Raw genomic sequence first — 21,829 nt, 5'->3', positions numbered from 1 at the left:
GTTTTTGGATCTCTAAAGCTCATCCAAAATAACTATTGGTCTTTTAATTGCAGTGCTGAATAATGCTGCCCTTGCCAATCCTGACAAGTGTGCGCATGGCTATGTAATCGCTTTTTTTCAGTTGTTCAATACTCTTCATTTTCAAGGGATCATCTGGATAGTATTTTATAATGTGCTTGGGATATTGTTTTATAAACTAACTCTGTTTTGAACTTCTCTACAGCCTCATTCTTAACTAGTCTTGTTACTAATAGTCTCAAAAACCCTCTCTGCTCTTCACAGAACAATTAGGTGACTTCTCAACGAATGTATAGTTGCAGGGGGAATGACTTTATTATTATTTTTTTATCTATAAATTTTATTTATTTTATAAAATGCCTAATCCAATGGTTTGTTGTTGTTGTTGTTTTTTTTTTTTACTATTCCTTCCTTTATTTTGCAGAACTTTGAGTTCTGCCACTTAAATTCCAAAGAAAGTATACTGAGCGTTGTTGTAACTTGACAAAACATGGAAAATTTCAACAGGTATGAAAACCAAGACATTGTCAGTGAAGACGAAGCTTATCTAAAAGTTTGCAGCATTTTCGAAATGCTGTTAAAGTCTGAATTGTGCAGTATAAATTGTAATTTCCAAAGAGAGATTTTGCCCTATGTGTTTCCCTTAGATCTTTGAGGGCATGCAGGGTGGCGCAGTTCCAGCAGGTGGAATGCCTCCTCCTTCAAAGCGCGGTTGGAAATAACACTCGGTGCACACACGGACTCCAAACCCAGCCCTAGTCGATGCAAGAAGCATTGTGGTGGAGGGAGGATGATGGAAGTCTAGAAACATGGAATCGCACATCTCTTGAAACTGGAACTCGTTGCTGCTGGATTTTTTTTTTTTTTTTCGGTGATTCGGGGGGAAATTACAAACTTCGAGGTTTCAATGATGTTATTCTCAGATTGGACTATCTCAGCCGTCAATTTTGCGCTCCTGTTGGGAATAACGTGTCTGACCGTCATCTGCGATCTCACCAAGGGCTCTCCGGACTTTTCAGGTAACCATTTTAATTAAAAGTTTGAATCTTAAAAAAAAAATAAATAAATAAATAAAATAAAACAAATGCGCTATTTATAATAAAAAAAATAACTATTCTGCGTATTGGTTCTCCACATTTTACCTTGCATTTTCAGTTAGAACTTACACTATTACAAATAAATGATTAAATCAAACTTAAAGCGCGTCTTAGGAAGCGCGTCTTTCAAAACAACTTTGAGGTGTAATTTCAGTCCAGCGTCGCATCACGACCCGTGCCTCTGGCGTGCTACAGCATGCGCTCTCAGATGTTTGTCTCGTAAACCTTCTGAGACATACAACTCGAACACACGGAAAGGGAATAAAGAGCCAGAATGAGCTGAACTTTTGGCCTGCTTTAGATCACTTTCTGTTGAACGATCTACATGAACAAGTTCTACAAAACAACTGGGTATATAGGGATTATGAAGTAGTTTTGCACATAGAATATGTTATTGGTGACGCGGCTCGATGATTTGAATTATGTGGTTAATATATGTTGAATAATATTTCCTGCAGATACATGCAGGGGGGCGGGGAGGGGACAAACTGCTTCATGTTTTCTGGTACCACTTTGAAAGTTAATACATTGCAGTGCCTTGGACCCGGCTGTTACTTTGATTAGGTAACAAGCTGGGATTTTTCATCTGCCAAAGCAAATCCTGTATATTACTTAACTACAGTTAACTATTTACCCCCATAGAGATTTCTACAGTTTTTGCTTTGTTTGTCATTCTTACATGATTCAGATCATCAAACTTTAGCTGTCAGAAAAAAGATAACATGAGGATTATGCTTACAAAGTGCAATTTGTAAATGATTACTTTATTTATTAAAAGTCTATTCAAACCAACTTAGCACTATGTTGAAATAATAACTAACCCCCTAGTTCAGAAGTGGTGGAGCCCCATTGGCAGCAAGGACAGCCATTAAGTGTTTTCAGTAAATGGATATAAGAATTTGACATCACTATAAAGGAATTTTGGTCTCTTCTTGCAGAGCTGTTTTAATTCACACACAGTTGGGAGTTTTTAAGCGTGGATAGTGCTTTTATGGCGATGCCACAACATGTTGATCTAATTTTAGGCAGGATTTTAACTAATCTATTCCAAACCCTTCACATTTTTACCTTTGGATCAATGTCCTGTCTCACATGCCAAGTACAGTTGAGGTAGTAAGTTTGCAGAGTTGTACGTTCAGGACAGGAGAACAACTTCTGTAGGGTTTCCCGGTAGAGAGCAGAATTCATGGCCCCCTTCAGTTATGGTAAATTGTCATGTACCAAACTAGAGCATCAGGCTAAAACAATAACAATGCCATCACCAAGTTTCACAAAAGTGAAACTTGGTGATTTTCTCGTCACCAAAAACCAACTTGGTGATGATTTTTGGGACTGTGTTAGCAGTCCCAAAAAGTTCCAAAAACATTTTTGCAACAAGTCTTGGAGATTATCAAGATTTGAGACAGTATTTTGCTTTTTGCCTTTTAAATCTTCCATAGATTCCATTTTTGTTCAGTATTTTTGTCATTGTTGAATAATGGACACTGAGGCAAGTGAGTCCTTCAGTGGTTTTAATGTTCCAGCTTCTTTTGTAACCTCTTGGATGAGTTGTTGATGCTCTCTTAGAGTAGTTTTGGATGTGGATAATCACAGTTAGTTGTTGTAATGTGGCCAGTAATTACTTTTTCAGCATGTGTCAGGTGATCTAGACAGATTTATTTCCATTTATAAATGAAGTTGTGATTTGAAAACTGTCTTTTGAATTCAGTGATTCAAATTTGTTGAATGGCCTGAAACATTAAAAGCGACAAAAAAAAAAAACACTAACAAAAGGAAGGGAATCCATAGTAAGTCAGAACACTTTTATTTACGGTGCTGTAAAACAGGAAGGAAGCTTTGTCACAGTGTTAATTAGCCTCTAATGGGTCTAATGGTTGGAAACAGCAAGGTGACAATACAGTGAGAGTTGCTAAACAACAGATGTGTGAAATATACTCCCATGCATATTATTCTTGATACTGTCTAATGAGCTGCTAAAGAACGCGGTAGGGATGGCTGGTAAAGCTGTAATTACCACACGTATGAGTGGGTGTTGGTTTTTTGTCACAAGTAGTACTGCTGAGTGGAGTATAAGTTGGTTAACTCAGTAAAAGTCAAAAAGATTTTAGATTTGAGCTGATTGGTCCAAGCTTACACGCGATGGTGCAAATTTTTGGTGTTACAGGAATTCATTGATGCTCTTTCAGAATACTTTACTCCTGTGAGAAACATATTTCAAATGCCTCAGATTAACTGGAGCCATTTATAACACCAAGTTACTATTCTGTGTCCTATGTGGTACAAGATTGTACAGAGGTGCTGTTCAAACATTCAAAGATAAGTGAAACGAGGAAGAAACTGCCAGACAATGCCTCAGGGACAAATAAGTCCCCCTTTTTTCACATTCTTGACCTGCCGAAATTCCAGGGAAACAAGAACAATTTGTTTGATTGACAGGTGTTGTTAGCTCGCTGGCTGATAGAAAGTGGTTTGTGTAACCCTTTGGTGTGATTACAATAGCACTCCTTCAATAATGTTTCATGAGGTCAGGACATACAGAGCCACAGGTCTTTGACCACTGCCAAATCTCACTTCAAGGTTCACTGTTATGGGCTTTTTTATGGGTCCTCCATAGTTCAGGTTTTAGATCTTCTGGTGACTTAGATGACCATTTGAGGTTAATTATGTGATTGCTTAAATATTTCTCAGCTACTTTTGCTATATGTTTAGAATCACTGTCCTGTTGAAATATCTTTTGATGGACTTGTGACCATTTGGTGTACCCTACCTCTTGGCCGTTGACTACTGAAGATAGGTATTATCCGCAGGGACATTGTAAAGATTAAAAGGGTATGGGAAGTGGATGAAGGAATCTAGCTAAGAGATGTAATGATATTATTCAGCTTTCTGGCGAAGGCTGCGAGAGTTTTATCTAAAATAGTAAAAGTCCATGATGGCATGCACTCTCATAAGACTTTGAGGGCTCATGAAAGAGAAACAGCCCCACAGCATGACAAACCTGATGATAGATGAGTTGTTTTCCCACATTTTCTTCCTTTGTTTCATGGCAGCTCTTGTCTGGCCTTTGCCTTCCTGTGCAATTCCTCTTGAAAACATTTCTCATTTCTGGCATATTGTGGGCTTTCTCCCCTTGACTTTGATTGTCTCCTGTAAATTTTTGACCGGGACACTCAGCAAACAGAAGGAGATGTTGTGAATGATGATATTGATTTTCTGCACTGTTTTAGGATTGTAGTGTGCCTGTAATTTTAGCAATGGCATTGGAGGAAGTGAATGCTTCCATACATTGAATTAACATTATCAGGTAAATATTAGCAATTGGATAAAATTTAAAACATCAACACAGTCCATGCCTTTGGGAAGCAATTGTTCCTCAACAGCAGGAAGCCTAGAGTCTCTGTATAAAGAAAAGTGTAGTCCAATGGTCTGGTTTTTACCAGGCAATTTTGTGTAGGTAAAAACATAAATCACAATCCAGCTTCGGAAAACATTTTAAGCCTTCTTCTTTGTATAAAACTAAGGTGGCAAGACATGGTTGAAGTGAACCCACCGTTGTTGTACTGCTCATCTCACATTGAACAGGTTGAGATAAAGTGTTCTGAGTCAGAACAGCTGACTTGACTATGAAAGTGGTCAGGAATCACAAGGATTCAATGTGTTTAACCTTTCAGAATAAGACACTCATTTTCTCTCTAACACTCTATCTCAACCTCGATAAGTTCCACTACATGCCTCCTTTGGATCTGCAATGCTGACTTCATTTTGTGAATGCCTCTTCATTCATCACCAATGGGCCTGACAGGTGATGAATGAACAGCAGAGGCAGCTTACATATGGGGGGTTATTTATGCAGCTTTATACCAATTTGTGATTCCAGATTGAGTCCCAGTAGGCAAACTCTGCATATTACCTTTTGTAAGTGGACAACAGACACATTTTTTGTGACACAGCTGCCAAACAACTAGCTGGTACATAGACAGCATCAAATGGTTGTCTATATTTGTTGGTTTATCAAACAGTATGCTTCAGAGACTTTTCTCTTCTTCAATTACCATCCTGCTGGGGGGTCTGTAGTTGGAAGATAGAACTTGGTCCTTTGTCACTTCAATCACATCTACAGTATATATGACTTAAATATGACATTTAACCTCTGAGCTGAAGAGAAATAACCAGTGGGAATTAGTTGCTATGTTTCAAGCAGCAGAAGTTTATATTCCGCAACATAGTGTTTGAAGTTGTCTGTGTGTGTGCTTGCATGTCATATCAATGCTACACTTTAATACATCATCAGCATCTTTTAGCTTACTGCTGAAAACTATAGTTTGTGTGTGGGTAATTTACTCCTGCTTCTGCCCCATCATCTTCGTCTATTACAGTATACAGCTGCCTACTGAGATAATTAGAGGTGCAGAGTGAGCTGTGCAACACTTAAGTGTCTATAGGCTTACAGTGGCAGCAGTTAATTAATACTCATCTGTATGTTTTATTGATGCTTTGTTAATTAACTTATAGATGATTCATTTTGATTACTACACTCCTAATGACCTCTTGTTACCAAACAATGAACAGTCATCTTAGTACTGACAGAAATGTTTTAAATATCTTTCAGTATGAGGATCACATTATGTGTTTATTTCTTTCCTATCTGGATGCCAACATGAACTCGAGCACAGCAAATTATCAACATGTGGAAATAAAGGTAAATAAAAGAGATGCAATGACCTCAGAAAGGCTTAACCATAATAGGAATAGACTTCTTAAGTGTGCTTTTTTACTAGATTGAGTCATTCTAAGTCCAAGCAAGCAAAACTCTGCCACATGTGTTAAAAACGCTTCATTGTTGTTCGGTCTCACCAGAAAAACCACGTTGTCGCCAAAGGGTTACTGTGAGGCCACTTTCGTTCTGTTTTCACCGTCATAAAACCCCATGGACAAACCCCTCTCTAATCCCAGTCAATAGGATGAGAGGCTGTCGAGGGGCCGTGGGGTCAACTGAGGTCAACCCATAGTAACTGTGAGAGTGTGTGTGGTTAGAGGGGAGTTACCATCCATCTTGCTTTTTGTTCCCTGCTGACGGGCCTTCTCACGTGTTCTTTCCCAGATTGCAAAGGTTGAGGGAAAGTCAGGACAATACCAGTCATTAATTTATTTCAGTTTTGAGTTTATTTCACTCATGGCAATCTTTTAACTGGCAGAAGAAAATGGATTTCATGTTTTGTAACTCAGTTTTCTTTTAATAAATCATATTTAAGAATTTTTTCTGCCCTTTTGTCTCATATTTTTTTTCCATTTTCAGGCATTATAGGGAGGAGCCTAATCAAAATGGTCTAATCTGCAGATTTTGTTTTCTTCTATAAATATTTTCTCATTGGAATCCATCTAGCTTACATTTATTTTCTGTTTAGTTCTCCACTAGCCTCCATCTATATCACTGAAACTTCACATTGTGCCAAGATGATAAGCAGCTGAAGCCTTTTTTGTTGAGAGGGAACTATCTGCAGTGAGTGGAGAAAAGTCAAGCACAGTCAAGTACGATGCAATGGAAAACTCCATGTGATGATACCGAGGCTCGATTTACAGCAATTACATGTTTGCACTTTACAATACTCAGTTGTGGCTGTTGCTTTTACTAAATCTTTCTATATGTTTACTTTGTACAGTCACTAAAAATATTTCCCGTGACTTTCTCCAAAGATGATTTGCTTTTTGTTAGAAAGAGTGTTACAAAGACAAACAGTGATAGGCATTTAGAAAAAAGTGTGCAAATAGTAACAATGCTGCCACTTACATGAAAAATTATTAAAGCATCTTATCATCTTGTATTAAATAGAAATGAAAAATGAGTTTACTTACAGCAAAGAAATGTTACTTTTTATTTGGTTTGAAAAAAATAAACTTTTATAGTTTTTACATCATTTGGCACTTAATTTATGATTAAGACAGTTTATAAAGTCATTAAAACTTCCGTTTTTTTCTATCAGTTACTTGTCCTTTCTCAAACTTACAGCTGTGTAAAATTAATGCCATGCTTGTTATTGTGCTGTGTATATTGGGATGTCTAAAAATTTCTATGACAATGGTCTAACAACAAAACAAACAAAAAAATAAATAAACACATTTCGTAAAAAAGAAAGTCCTGTAGATTCCCTCATCTCTAATATTGCCTGTGCTTTGGAATGAAGGGAGTAAAATTTACACCCTGCTACTGATTGGACTTCTGTCTTGTTTTTTTTTTTACAATCAGCCCTATTCTCAGTCTGTGAATATGGTTGTGGACAAAAAAAAATATTAGCTGACTTATGGTGCTAGTAGTAATAGATAATCCTTTATTTCCCTTATTCCGGATGATTTTGGCTGATTTTAGCCAATACACTTTTTTTGCCCAGCTGTCAGTTTCATATTTGGGATTTTAGGCTTTTGAAGTTGCACGTAATTGTGGCTGAACAAAATTCATCCAGGTTGATAGATCGACCAAATGTTTTTCTATGCCAAGATATATAAAAGTGAAGCCAAGACACACAGAAAACCTAGAACTTCTCCTCCTCGGTTACTGCACAAGCAAGTCCTGGATTAAGCTTTTCCAAACCCCTTCTCACATACAAGCCCCTCCACATATGACTGAGCACCACTTATTCCCCTCAAACCTTTATCCGCTTTACTTTTTTTAATAGCCGTGTATAAGGGTAACACGTCACACCCCATGCTCTGCTCTTTGAGCCCCTTTCACACACTCATTATCTCACCTCTGTCTTCTCCCAGCCAGCGCCACCCCTCCTTCTCCTCCTCTGTGCTGCCTTTACTCCTCCCTGGAGCTTGCCTGATCACTGTTTCTGTGTTTGCGTGTGTGCCAGGTGAGCTCTGTCTAAACAAATCCTGCCTCCCACTTGTTTTGTCTACCGCTTTGCAGGCAAGCGGCTGGGCGGACAGCGAGGGCCTGGCATGAGGCTGCTTTTCTTTAAGAACTGAATAGGAGGCCTTAAAGAGCAATTTTTTGAACTGTGTTTTCAAAGAGGTGAATAGAGGAATGAGCTCACAAGAGTTTTGCTTCAACTAAGATCCTTTCAAAATTTCATCTTTTTAGTCCTGTCTGGAGCTCGACGCAGACAGATTTCAAAAGGAAATAGGTGGATTTATGGCATGTTGTGAGATTTAAATGTTGCTCAGAATCCGCTTACAGAATCTAAATTGTTGCAAATCCACTTAGGCTTAGTTTTCATAACACAAACTTCATGCAGTTGTTGAGAAAATAACTCTATACATGGGTCTTTGTCTAACCCAACAATTCCATAAGAAGCTACATTATAAATAATAATTTTCCAATTTGAAAAATAGAATGAAGACTTTAGAGTGGCCTATCTCAAAAAGTTAACCTAGTTGAAATGCTGTGTAAGGACTGACTGTTCATGCTCAAAATGCTCCAATATCACTGGATTGAATCTTGCAAAAATCAGCATAGAAAATATTTCTATAGCAGGAATGTAGAAAACCAATTACCAGAACACACACTCGATTGCAAAGGTGGTAGAATTACCTACAAAGAGTAGGGAGCAATTACTTATATTTCCTAAGAAGAAAATATTTTATTTTAATAAATTAAAATCATATAAAAATAGCACATTGTGTTTACTCAGGTTGTCTGGGATCAAAATTTCTTGATGGTCTGAAACATTTTAGTGTGCCAAAGAAATCTGCAAACTTTTTCAGAGGCCTGTACAATTTTTCTTAATTTAATAGTTATGTAGTTTTGCATTGAATGACAATAGATTACTGTGAATCAACTGCAGTTTATTCTATTAGGCAACACCAACTAAAGCTGAAAATGTTTATCTGCCAAGGTCTTGAGCAGTTAACAGCATTTCAATTATTAAAGTTTCTCCTTATTTTTTGATAAGAATGTGTGGAAACACATGGTACTACACATAAATTGAATGCAGACAGTTCAGGGACGTAATAGACAGCTTCTGTCTCCACCAGGCGCAGGCTGTAGGGTGTGTGTGTGTTATTTCAGGAGGAAGTCTGACCTGGCACAACATGACAGCGATGAAAGATTTGTAAGTTCCTCCCTCAGGATACAATAAGCAGATACATACAAACACACATAAAGCAGCGCTTGACATCATGCTGGGGAAACAACAAAGTCGTGTTACTGACGAGAGATGAGTGTTTACAACAGGAAGCTGCACTCATTTCAGGTTCGACATGAGAAAATTAAGTTATCCCACCATCATGCAACAATACACAGACATGGTGGAAACAGCTGCTAAGTGATTTATGTTGGGATGTTTGGAAAGTATGAAGCACTTTGGTTTTCTTCTTTGATTTTCCTCTTTAGCAAATCAGGCTTAGGATACACTAATTACCTATTTCTCCTTCAAACTTGAGAAAGACCACACCACTGCATTAAAAATTGACTAGAATGTGGATAGTTCTTCCTGGGTCTCGGAGAGGTCTGCCGGTGTTCATCATGAACACAGTGAGCTGCCCTGTGAATGTGATGGAGTGTAAAAGACTCCTGACATTTTTAAGCTTGCACAAAACTACTGCGTTGAGAGTTTGGTGGTTTATCAGGGTGGTGGCTACATATGGAGGACTTGTGGAGGGTCTTCATACAACCAGCAGTAGTTTATTCACTATGAAGGCATACTGTATGTGTGACTGGGCATCCCAGAATTTGACAAAAACAAATGGCCATAGTGGCCTCATGTAAACCTAAGCACAGTCACACTGGGCTGGCAGTATTCCAACTAACTTACGCAAATGTTTGGTTTTCTTTTTGCAATGCAACTGCTATGTAGAAGATGTCACTGTCAGCAAAAAGGACTTCTATGAACACAAAATCCATATTCAATGCACAGAGTGAGCAGTAGAGAGAGAAAATGTGTTGAGCACTAAAAGCTCGTTTGGGCCATGATTACCTTCCCACCGAAATTAGTTTTTACAAATGCACTGCAATAGGGCAGCTTCCTGTGCTACTTATTCTAAATCATAAACCACTCAGGCTGAGATTATTTTTATATAATCAGGAGCTGGTAGGATAATAAATAAAAATTGTGGTTTGTGAGTTGGTGTACATACAACCTTACAAATGCAAGCTGCCAAATTCTTAACACTCTTCCTTTTATCCTTTACTTTATTTCTGCTAAAGTTTGGATATTAATGCTTTATATCTGTAAGCTGTGAGTGTTTGAAACTGAAGTCAAATTCCTTTTTTGTGCACATAATCTAGGTCAATAATTCTTATTTCTGAGTGCTGATAGTTGAACTTATTATGATATTAATTTCTGGTCTAACACATGTTAAGGTTTAACGGATTTAGAGTTGATCACACTAATTACTCTTAGTAATATCTTGGTCCTACCCCAAGAACAATCATGCATGAACCTGTTGCTGTAAAGCTAGGCTTTGATCTTCTCTCTTGCTGTGTACTTTGTTGAATTTTAGAAGCTTGTTGCGTTTTTGCTAGTAGAGATGCAAATTAATCTTAATTTTAAAGTCACTTTTGACATTTGTCTTAATTTTAAAGTCGCTTTTGACATTTGTTTGGCAAAGTCAAAGTTAGCTTAATACAATTTTTATGTGACCTCATTTTCAAGAATTTAGTGATTTCGTAAGCAAGGTTAGATTTAAAACCTGCAACAGTATAGTTTTCCATAATGGATGAAGAAATGATTCATGTAAAGAAATACAAAATTAAAAGTTGTGAAATTGTGAATTTGCTGAAATTTCCAGTTTTCCAGGAAATTTCCAAATTTCCAAAGAAACAAATTTTGATTTGTTTCTTTGGAAGAAACAAATAAAATTTTGCTGGATTGAACATAAAAATAGATCGATGTACCATAGTGTGTAGTGCAAACAAAACACAGCATATAGAATTCAATCCAAAAGGTTGATAATGGCTCTTTCTGACCCACTCTGCTAAGGCTTTGGGATGAATTCTGGTTCATTGTGAGTGTGAACTTACCTTACTTTGTGCTGTCTGTCTCTGTGTTAGGCGACATAGATGTGGTGGATTTTAGACAACATAAGAACGATGTACTTTTTCAAATCAGACATCCTTTTAAACCCAAAAAAGACCAAAAATAGAAACAGTCTATTACTTCATGGATATTAGTATTTTTACTGTATTTTTTCTAAAACATAAAATCATTCCTCTGAATGATAAATTTAAATTCAATATTTAATACAGACAATGATAACCAATATTTAAAATTAAAACTAATTGTGGATTATTTTGGACTTTTTAACTTAGCAAAATATAATGCACAACTTAAAATCTTTTTGTTTCAATACCATTTATGAGGAACTGAGAAGGTCAAAGTATCCCTCATATTTTGGAGTTGTCTTGTACTCTTCAATATGAATACTGAGGTTACTTTAACTAGACCTGTGGTCCACTCAGGATAGCCTGGATACAATCAGTTTTTTCTTTACATTACTAAATTCCCATAGTTCATCTTATCATATTGCTATATGACTCATGAGTCATAAGTTAACAATTGTTGAGATTTCCCATGGCTTAAATCACAAAAAACACTGTTTAGCACCACAACAAGGCAGCCTAAACTGGCCACAACAGATAAGGCGATGCACTGTTATCACTTTATTTACTGTAAAGAGAAAGCAAACCTATGTCTGAGCAAAAGTAGGAGTCACTTTCTTTTTAAATAGTGTCTCATTTTGAGCTTAACAAGGTTGCTTTTTGAATTACTAAAATGTGCTGAGAAGGAGGTCTTTCTATGAGAAGCACTGGTTTCTAAATCAACTCTTATTACTGGTTGATGAGTGTCCCGAAAGCTAGGCCTCCGTGTGATAATCATTATTTTGTATAGCCTGCTTTCAATACATGAAACCACCCAAACTGCCCAGCCAGGTGTTGACTTGGATAGATTCTTTTTAGTAATGACTGTTATTGTGGTGAATAGAGAGGGAGTCTGATTCTTCAACCACTTACTTACAAAAATGTCTATATACATCACAGGTGTATGTTTGCACTTGCCCTAAACGCTCCTAAGAAAACACTGGGAAACGTGAGGAATACTCTTCAGTAGAGATCGCAGCTGCGCTGAGAAACTGTCTTCACATCTTGGCTGCTTCTGTTTAGTCAACAATTGAAAGATTAGTAAAGAATGCTGTGTCATTTTTCATTCTGAGAGCGCAAAGTTGAATTTGGCAAATTATGGCATCTGCAGCTGCAATCACAAAATGTTGTAGTATTCAGTTTGATAGTCGTAAGATGTAATTAAACAGAAATGAGATCTTCAGACAGCTTGGTGGGTGTGTACGTAGCCCAGTGATTCGCTTAGGTCCAGCTCTCCTATCGTGAAGGAATAAAACTCATTGCAGCGGCAATGACAAGCACATGCAGAAACTCATGGACAGAAATATTTCTGCTCCTTTCAAAGCTATGCTTTCATTCCCCTCCTCCTCTTTCATGTTCCTCACCACGCTTCTTGGGAACTGATTTATGTTTGGGTTTAGACATAAATGTGTCCGCCTTCATCTAACATTAACTTTTTTCTTATCACTCAAGTCTTTCCAACTTATTTATCTTACTGTTTTTAATAAAGGAAAGAAAAACAAAGCGGCTGTAGTTTGATTAAACTCCTCAAGGCACACTGAGAGACGGAAAGAGAGATGGAGAGGCAGAAGGGCCAGACTGAACAAGGAGGCATTGTGTAGCCCCCCAACTGTGTCGGACTGACTGTATGCACTATGGCACACTTCAGCAAACGCCTTCTGAAATCACAGCTAATCTGTAGCTAACCAGTATGGGAAGCTCAGGTAAATGAGGAGGAAACTAATAAGAAAGGCAGTCAGATTACGTTCTTGTTTTACGCTGTTCACACTAATTTCTTACAACATTTACATCCTAAATATATTGCCCCACAAGTCTAAATATCTATTCCTTTGCAACAAATAGATTGCTAATAGTTCAAATATTTTTGTGCCAGAAAAAAAAAAAATCTTGAAAGTATTATATAAATTACTATCCATGTTTTATTTATTTTTGAAAGTTGAGTGAGCCTTTTAAGCCAAAATGATCTGTTGTGAGAAAACTAGATAAACTTATAAAGTTCAGAGGTCAGTTTGGTGTACAATTATGTAACACTGCTCTTCAGATCAGACTGGATCTGGATCAGAAATTACTCTGTCTACCTGAAGACTGATAGATTTTCTTGTTTGTTTAGCTGATTTTTTTTGTCATAAGCCATCATAGCCAATTAATCAATCTCTCTCTCCTCGCTACTCCTCATCATTTCTTCCTATTTTCTCAACCCTGGACAGACCATTATATTTCTTTAACATATAAATTCACATTTGACCTGAAGGCTTTGATGTGACTGCCTTCATCATATGACGCCATTGTTGTTACATTGATTCCCTAGGATGGTGCTACATGTGTATTATCATAACTTTTCTGCACTTTTCCTCACATGCTTAGCTGGTTTCTGTTTTCAGTAATTTTTTCAGCTTCGAACTCAGAAATTAATATAACTTTTATGAGTTGCAAACCTGAACCTGATTGGAATTGTGCATAAGGTTCGAATATACATATTCCGTCTCTTTCTATTTATGTTATTTGTTAGATGAATGGTGTACTGGTTGCTGTATAGTATATTAAAAGGATTTATTGAAGCCTTTTTCAGTCCTCTGCCCCAACCTTTGGCATACTTAGTTTAGGTCTCTGTTTTTTTTTCTTGAATAAAAAGCCGTGTTTGGGGATATTAATTCATTAAAAATAAACCAGAGCATTTTTTTTGGCCAGCCAATTTGTAGACACAAATTTGAGACTTTAGAATGCATGCCACATGAGCAGTGTTCTTTTGCAGCGTGGGCCATTGAAGGATTGTTTTTATTGGGCTGCTTCCCAAAACTTTAAATCTTAGCACAATTGGCATTTTGGCAGGTTAGATAAAAACATCTTCATTCTTCAGCAGTTAAATCACTAGTTCAGGTTGGGTCCTGTATTTACAGATAAAGTGTACCTCAGCAGAACTGTGACTCTTCATGTTTGTGAATTAAACATTTCTTGGATAGGTTGTGTGAAGGAGAAAGATGTTTACAAGTATTTACAGGCAGTTGTGTAACCTTTTGCTACTTAACAAATTTGCTAGTTAAATGCAATGCAGAGTTGAGGCTGAAAGGAGTTTGAGTTGGTAATAACTGTTTTGGCCCCAGTTTAGTGAAAAAAAAAATTACATTTTGACCTTGAGACAGACTTGTAATAATTTGATTGAAAAACTTCAGAGTACTAACATTCATATCACCACCGCAGTTACAAACTAATGTTCTTGTTTTACTCTGTTCACACTAACAGGTAGCGTGAGAGCTTTTAGCTTTTTCAAGCTAAAAGCTCTCGGACTGAAAGGAAGCCCCCCCCCCCTCCCTAACTATTTAGAAAAAAGATCTCCCTTCTAAGACTCATTGGACATGCTGCACCCCTCTTTTCATATTTTCTGTTTCACAAGAATTACTCTATTCCTTGTTGTCAAAGAACAACCCCTGAGATAAGCTTGTTAATTCCCCTTGAGAAGCTTAACCGTCCCAATGCCCTCCCACTTCACTTTTTCTAAGGGAAATATTTATCTCATCTTCTCCGCACATGTTTGAAATTTGCTAGAGGCTAACTGTCATACTGTTGGCAGGTTTAAATCTTTGTAGCAATAGAAGGGTGTGGGTGGGCTGGCCCTAAGGATTACTTGGAGAGGTAAATTTTATTGTGCAAAGGATGAGTTCACTTATATTAAGTCTCATTTATGCCCAAGATTGTTAGAACACATGATACAGACCATGGATGGATGGATGGATGGATGGATGGATGGATGGATGGATGGCACTGTCCATTTTCATTCTGGGTCTTTATTTGTTGAGGTTTGAAATCACAGTTTTACTTAGTTGTTGAGTTATTAAAATTGTATTCTTAATGTAAAGTGAAGTTGAAAACAATATTTTTGGAGTTATTATTCTTCAACCTTTTCTACTATAATCCACACGTTTTGGACAATGTCTTGCTGAGACTTGTCAGGTTTGTACTTTTGGCACAGATTTATGCTGGTTAGACTCTTAAACACGATCCACTTTGAATGATTGAGGAAGACTCCATCTGTCATTCACTTTGCAGCAATAAAAGCTGGAGCTCCAGTTAATAACGGACAGTCTGGTTTCCACCCACTTCTCCCAGGCTATAAAAATGACCATTAAAATGACTTATGTGTCCTCCTCTTGGCCCTTCTCTCAATCTGTGTGTCTGCCCCTCCATTAGACTCTGTCTGTGGGCGTCTGGACATGCAGGGGTGTTCTTGAAACCTTTCAGTCTCTTGCTATTCACCCTTCATCTCCATAGCCACCACCCACCAATGATAAGAAACCCACAGCACTCACACTCAGAAACTCAGAGCAACATGTCCCCTCTCCTGGCTACCCTTTGGCCCTCAGAGGTCACCAGGAAAGACACGTGCTAAAAGAGGTCATGAGTGGGCTTGGGTGGGACCAGTGCTTGAGGATTCCCTAAGGGAGACTTTGCAGCCACTGTCAAGCTGTGATGACATCTGTAAGCTAGCAGATGTTTTATACCTATTTACCCCTCGGGGAGAGTTTAGGCAACAGACCCACAAGTAGAACTTCCCTTATTGTTCTACATCTTAATCTTAATGTTCTTAATGTTTGCCTAACATCTTAATGTTAGGCAAACATTAAGATTGCCTAATGTTTGTAAGGAAAAACATGTAGGCTTATTCTGTGATCATTGAGCTTGAGCTAGAATATGCCCTTTGATTTTGTTGCACCATTAGTCTTTCCCTAAAGACTTCTCCAGGAGGCATCCATTCCTTCCATGCTTAAATCACATTAACTGGCTCCGTTTAGTACTTTGCTGTAATGACTCTAGTACTCTGACCTCCACCAATAAGCCAGTCTCCTAAATCTGTCCTTAAGGGTATCCAGAACCACTCTATAGAGGACACTAACTTTTGTGTTTGTACTGAGTCTCATTCTTTCAGGCAACACGCAAATATAACTATCATTGTATCATTTAAAGTGTAGTAAATCATCAAGCTCGCCTTTTGGCTCAACTCTCTTTGTCACAACAGACCTAGAGTTACTTATGCGGTGCTGGTTTTTTTTTGCCCTTTCACTATTTTGTATCTTTGCACATTTTGCCATTTAAGGCAGTTTGAACATGACCTTTTGGGTACCAGATGGTACCTTCTAGCGTGGAAGGTTTTGTTGCAATCTAATAAAAAAAAACATGTGCATGCAGGAGGTGGATAAAGCATGGGTATTGAAGGGAAATAAGAATAGATTAAAGCACAATGCATTGGTGCAAAATGAAGTACAAATTGGCAAAGGTGCAAATTGACCAAGAGCCCAGTTTCAACCTAGGTTGGCGTTTACCATGCCCAGTACAATTCAGTAAATCTTTGCAATGATTGAAAAATCTAAATGTAGTTTCACTGACTTTAAGAGCTTGTGAATAACAAAAAGAGTGATTGTTTTTTGACCTGCAAGGTATTGATTTTACTTTATATTGGGCTTATTTAATCTGTTGATCCTGTTCACCTATCATCATTTTCTTGCTAAAGATATATACCTATAACTTGTCAATATTATGCTGCATTATCATCATATTAGTATACTTGTGGATCCTGTTTTATACTTTTCACTGTTTTATACTTTCTTTCTCTCTTTTAAATACATTTCAGACATAAAACTCACAGTCCAGTGAGTCCAGTCTGCAAGTCCAGGCCTTGCAGCCTGCTTCTCTTGGTTTCATACATCATGAACATAATTAATGAGCTGCTTTCAGACAAAGTAGGCGCAGAGGCAGGGTTAGAAGTTATTTATGCAGAGTTGTTTGATGTCTGATTGCTTCTGTGTGACCCTGCTGGTTTATTTATGAGTGTGTGCTTAACTGTCTGTGTTGGCACAGGGGAATCATCAGATTGTGCAACAGAGGTGTTTGTGTTTGTGTCTCCAGTTTTAATGACTCCATCTGCCCAGATTCCAGTCTCAGTACAGTCATTTGAAGGGAGGATGGGGTTCAGCTGGAAACTCCACTATTCAAGTGAAACAGATCGTGCACTGTACACACTGGCACACAATACGTGATATACCTGTTTGGTTGCACTTGACTTGCTTTTGGATATCAAACCATGAAAATTATGTGTGTTAACTTTTAAAGGGACTGTCTGGACACATCTGCTAACATCAAAGTAAAGATTGTTAAACTGCAAAGCTATGAAGTGGAATTTAGATTGATGAATTGTGTGTATCCAAATTCCACTGAAGTTCTGTTTTATATTGTCTAGTCCAAATTAGATTTAAAGGGGACATACAGGAAATCCACTTTTGTAGTCCTTAACTACATTTTGTTGTGTACTTGGAGTCTCTTGGAGTGCAGAAACTTTGAACCTAGTTTTCCTCACTGCTGCGTAAATATCTTCAGATTCTGTTTGGGTCTAATTTTTCAATCCATTCCAATTTCTCCCTATTACGTACTTTGAACTACTATGTTTTTTTTTTAATTAGTATGAAGTAAATTTGCTGCAGAACCACTAAATGACCATAGTGGTGGTACACTAGCAATGTACCCTTTCTAGTGTATTTTAATTACATTGTCACTATTATTTTGTTACACCTTGGTATTGAAACATGACACATCAAAAACCTGTGTCACTGGCACGTGAGGATTGGACTTGAATGGCACTAGTCCAAAACACAGAAGAAAAATGAATTGTTAGCCTGTGACCTTGGTTGTGTGTACGTAAGATTACTTCTGTGTTTGAACATAGGACTCCAAAACAAAATTCCTTTGTCATTCTGATCAAACAGGTGGTTTCTTTTTCATATCTTTTAGCTGTAAAAGATGTGCAACCATAAAATGCTGACAAAGATGAAGCTTTGAGCCAATATTCCTAAATGTTAAATGCTGCAGTATAAAATATTAACAATACATGCTGTAAAACGTCTTGAGTTAGAATTTTTAAGAACATCCTTAAGAACATGTTCTAGGTTATTTCCCCAATTTTAAAACATTATTTTGTTCCACCAAATTTTTTAAAGACTTGTCCCACAATTTCAAGCTGCAGGATATTTCCCATGCACATTCAGATTCGTATCAAAATCCTACTGGGCTTCACCACATCTTGAAAGGGCTCCAAGTGAAGTATCCATTTGTGCAGAATACCCCCATGTGCTTTCTTTGCCCCATAGTGTGATTAACTAGAAAGTAGGCTAATCCAAGGCGTGACTGTAAGGGCAAGACTAATTTATTGTAAGGAGAAGAATGTTGTGTATTTTAGGAATGCATTTTTTAGCCTTCAATCTGAAGGGCTTTACTGTAAGCATTGTACTATGTATCTGTAGAAAAGCATTCGGTATTTGTCATTATCATTTGAAAACGTGTTATTGTTGTGGTAATTGTGGAAATGTTGGTTCTTCATTTTTGAGCTTGTGGTTTAATGATAGAAAATTCATCTGACGTCTAAAAGATGTCTGTATTGTTTCGATGCTACAGTGTGTTCAGGCTTCTGAATTAAGAAACGTAACTACTTCAAGGTTTAAAGTTATGGCCACATCCTGCTTCTACTTTTAGAAAGATTTGTCATTATCTTTATAAATGCAGATGCTATTTCTTTTATTCTTTCAGTGTTTTAATGTCTCTTTTAGGGATTTTAAATTCAGATTTCAGGCAGTCACCTACATGCTTGTCTGAGCCATTTTCTGCCGTGATAAAGTGGTATAAGTTTTACTTTTCATCCCCCATCTCTCTACAAATACAGAGTGTGGCCTGTGTCTTTGAGTGGTAATGCTTCCTATAAGTTACCACTTGAAGGGAATTCTTTCTCCCACAGCAAGCCTGCAGCACAGAGTCTTGGAACCTTCCATGGTTTAATGGCTATAATTTGCTTAAAATAATCCCAATAAATGTATGAAGCTGTAAATGCTTAAATGTGGCATGATGGTACATAATACAGGCTTGGTTTTTGTTGCTCTCGCATAAACGAAAGGATTTCTTGACTTTTAAATGTTTTGAAGTATAGTTAATGATATGTTGTGCCTCAGAAAAGTATTCGTACCCTTTGAACTTATTCACATTTTTTTTATGATTTAACACACACTGATATGCTATGTAAACCATGTGTGGAATGTATGCCACACATTTCAGATTATTATTGTTTATTAAAAATTTTGAAGACCATATATAAATCACTTTCTACTTCACAATATGTTATGTTTTGTGACTGCACTGTGACAACATTTAAAAAAAGTTCAAGGGGTATGAATATGCAGTGCAGCCCGGCACTGCACTTGGACTTTTCTGCCTAATCTTGTAGTTTCTGCAGCCTGTTGAATATCTCTAAATGTGAATGTAAGTACCCATATTTGTGGCATTATATCAGGTTATAATCTGTTAATATTCACCAGAGTAATACATTAGTACTGGGGGCAAGAAGGTTTACTTTACGTAATAAACTGAGTTAAAGGCCTAAGCCCTTCAACAAGATTCTGTGCTAAGCTAAAACTGCAACAACATGCCAGCTATATCTACAGCTGCTGCTATTGTGAATGCACTGAGGTGATAGCCAATAGGAAGAGACTGCATCTTTCAAACAGAAAACTAACTCATTGACTCGCCACCTGGGCCAAGAGTGTTGTCAAACCCACGTTTTTTTTTTCTCTCTCTAAGGGCTTGGCATACTCATTATGAGCAAAGACAAGAATCTGAATGAACCTGGACCACAAACTGAATTAGTCAAAGCCCAGCTGACCTGAAAGGCGAGACAGGTAACATTGTGGGAAAGCTGCAAGCTGGGATTTTAGAAGGAAAACTTCTCACAGTGAGCTTCCTTCTCTGTCTTGTTGACACAACACAGTAACTCGTCACTAATCTCCATCATACCTGACCTCCTCCCTCACCGGGTCAGACTTAAGAGTCCTCACATGACCACAAATGAGAAGCTAAAGGTCTAGTTATACGGTCTGTGAGCTGAACACCCGACTGACAGGTTTAATTGCGTCACAGGAAAAGATCCTGTCTCGGTTGGGCCTTAGATACAAAAGGCAGGTGCAGCTTCATCTGTCTTTGTTTATAATAGATCCAAGTGGTCCCTTTATTGAGATTAAACATGTTAAGATCAACAAAGAACTCAGACAAAAGTGACCTGTTTGTACAAGAGCAGCTTCTCCACCGCAGCCTCCTGTTTTTTAATGGCCGAACAAACAAACCTGTAGACAAAATAGCATGACAGCTTTTGTTAGGGGTAAAGGGCAGAGATCTAGTTAAAGAAGTAGTTTGAAGCCACATGAAAAGAAAAGGGGGAGGAAACGGGAGGAGGAAGATGCCTGGGTGTTCCTCCATTATTGTTAAGCTGTCTGCCTTTGAGGGACACCTGTCATTGGCCGTGGTGTCCACACAGCCGCCCGGTTTGTTGGTCTTTAAAGTAGACCTCATTCAACAGGTAGAAGGAAGATGAACAATAGGCATGTTCCTGACATAGCAGGATAGAAAAAGAGACAACTTGGAGTCTTAAGAAAGCACCTGAGGGTTCTTGTGAGATAATCTGTTTGTTTTGTTCCCTCCCTGCCCCTCTTCTGGGGTGGAGTAAGGCCCGTCACAGCGGTTATAGTGAAGAAACTGTTGCACAAGGACGTCTCTTTGAAGAAACCTCCAAATGGCAATTTCTCTAAGCTATCTTAAGCCAAGTCTGTTTCACTGCCTTCCTAACCCTGTCTGTTTCCTTGGTTACACAAATGCGCTGTTATAGCACGATAGGGGGCTCTGCCAGGAACCAGCTTCGGATAATGCGATCCTGTTACAACATCACCAGAGGTCCCATATTCAGGAGCCAAACAGGCTTGTCCTGACCACATTGTTTGTGTTGATGTTTTGTTTCTTTATGTGTGTGTATGCGTGTGTGTGGGTGTGTGTGTGTGTGTGTGTGTGCGTGTGTGTGTGTGTGTGTGTGTGTGTGCGTGTGTGTGTGTGTGTGTGTGTGGTCTTGCTGCCAGGGGAAATGCCAAGTTCCCTCTCACTCTGGAATGTGGCAAGCAAAGTAGACAGGGGGTGTGTGCAGTTGTTGGAGATGGAGACCGTAGTGAGTGAGGTGTGAGGGGGGAGAGGGGACCAGCAAAGCCCAAATCATTAAAACAATCACAATTTGAGAAATGATGTCTTGATGAAATGTCCAAGCCACACAAGTGCTGCTCAGACAGCCTTTAACTTGAGATAATGTTTATGTTAATTTGCATTAGATAGATAGTTCCTTCAAATATATATTAGATAGTTCCTTCAAATATATATTATACAAGTATTGGAAATAATATATGTAACAAAGGCAGGTACTGTTGTTTTTTTAGGGGCTTGAACTTTTAATAACGTGACGGGTGTTATACAAATCATTCCCACATAAATACTGACTGCATATTCACTCCTTTTCTATTTTCACATCTAAAAGTCTGTTAGTTGGTGAAATGACCATTTCTAAAAGCATCTCTATTTAGAGAGAGGCTGACCTTTCAAAGACCTCAAATGTCTCCTCTGTTTCCCTTCCTCCTTTTAACTGTGGCCATGGTGATAAGGGGCCAATGTGTGTGTGAGTGTGGCTTGTTCAAGTGTTTTGTTGTGTGTGTTTGGATACACTGTGTGGGGGCGTGTGTGTGTGTGTGTGTGTGTTCCTTCCTCTTTTATACTGCTGAGCAAATAGGGATAATTG

General features: G+C 38.0%; 1 protein-coding gene across 1 annotated transcript in view; it reads left to right on the top strand.

The window, feature by feature from the left end:
- The first annotated feature begins 772 nt into the window (after window positions 1-772).
- The window catches only part of eva1a (eva-1 homolog A, regulator of programmed cell death), a 68,373-nt gene continuing 47,316 nt past the window's right edge, over window positions 773-21,829 (top strand). Inside the window, exon 1 of the mRNA XM_005802626.3 lies at window positions 773-1,037. Within this exon, the coding sequence (XP_005802683.2) occupies window positions 926-1,037 (112 nt within the window). The 5' untranslated portion in view covers window positions 773-925. The remainder of the gene's footprint in view (window positions 1,038-21,829) is intronic.

The sequence above is a fragment of the Xiphophorus maculatus genome, chromosome 15 (genome assembly GCF_002775205.1).
Source record: "Xiphophorus maculatus strain JP 163 A chromosome 15, X_maculatus-5.0-male, whole genome shotgun sequence".
In the NCBI taxonomy this organism is placed as follows: Eukaryota; Metazoa; Chordata; class Actinopteri; order Cyprinodontiformes; family Poeciliidae; genus Xiphophorus; species Xiphophorus maculatus.
The sequence above is the reverse complement of the archived record's forward strand: the minus strand, read 5'-3'. Positions and strand labels throughout refer to the sequence as shown.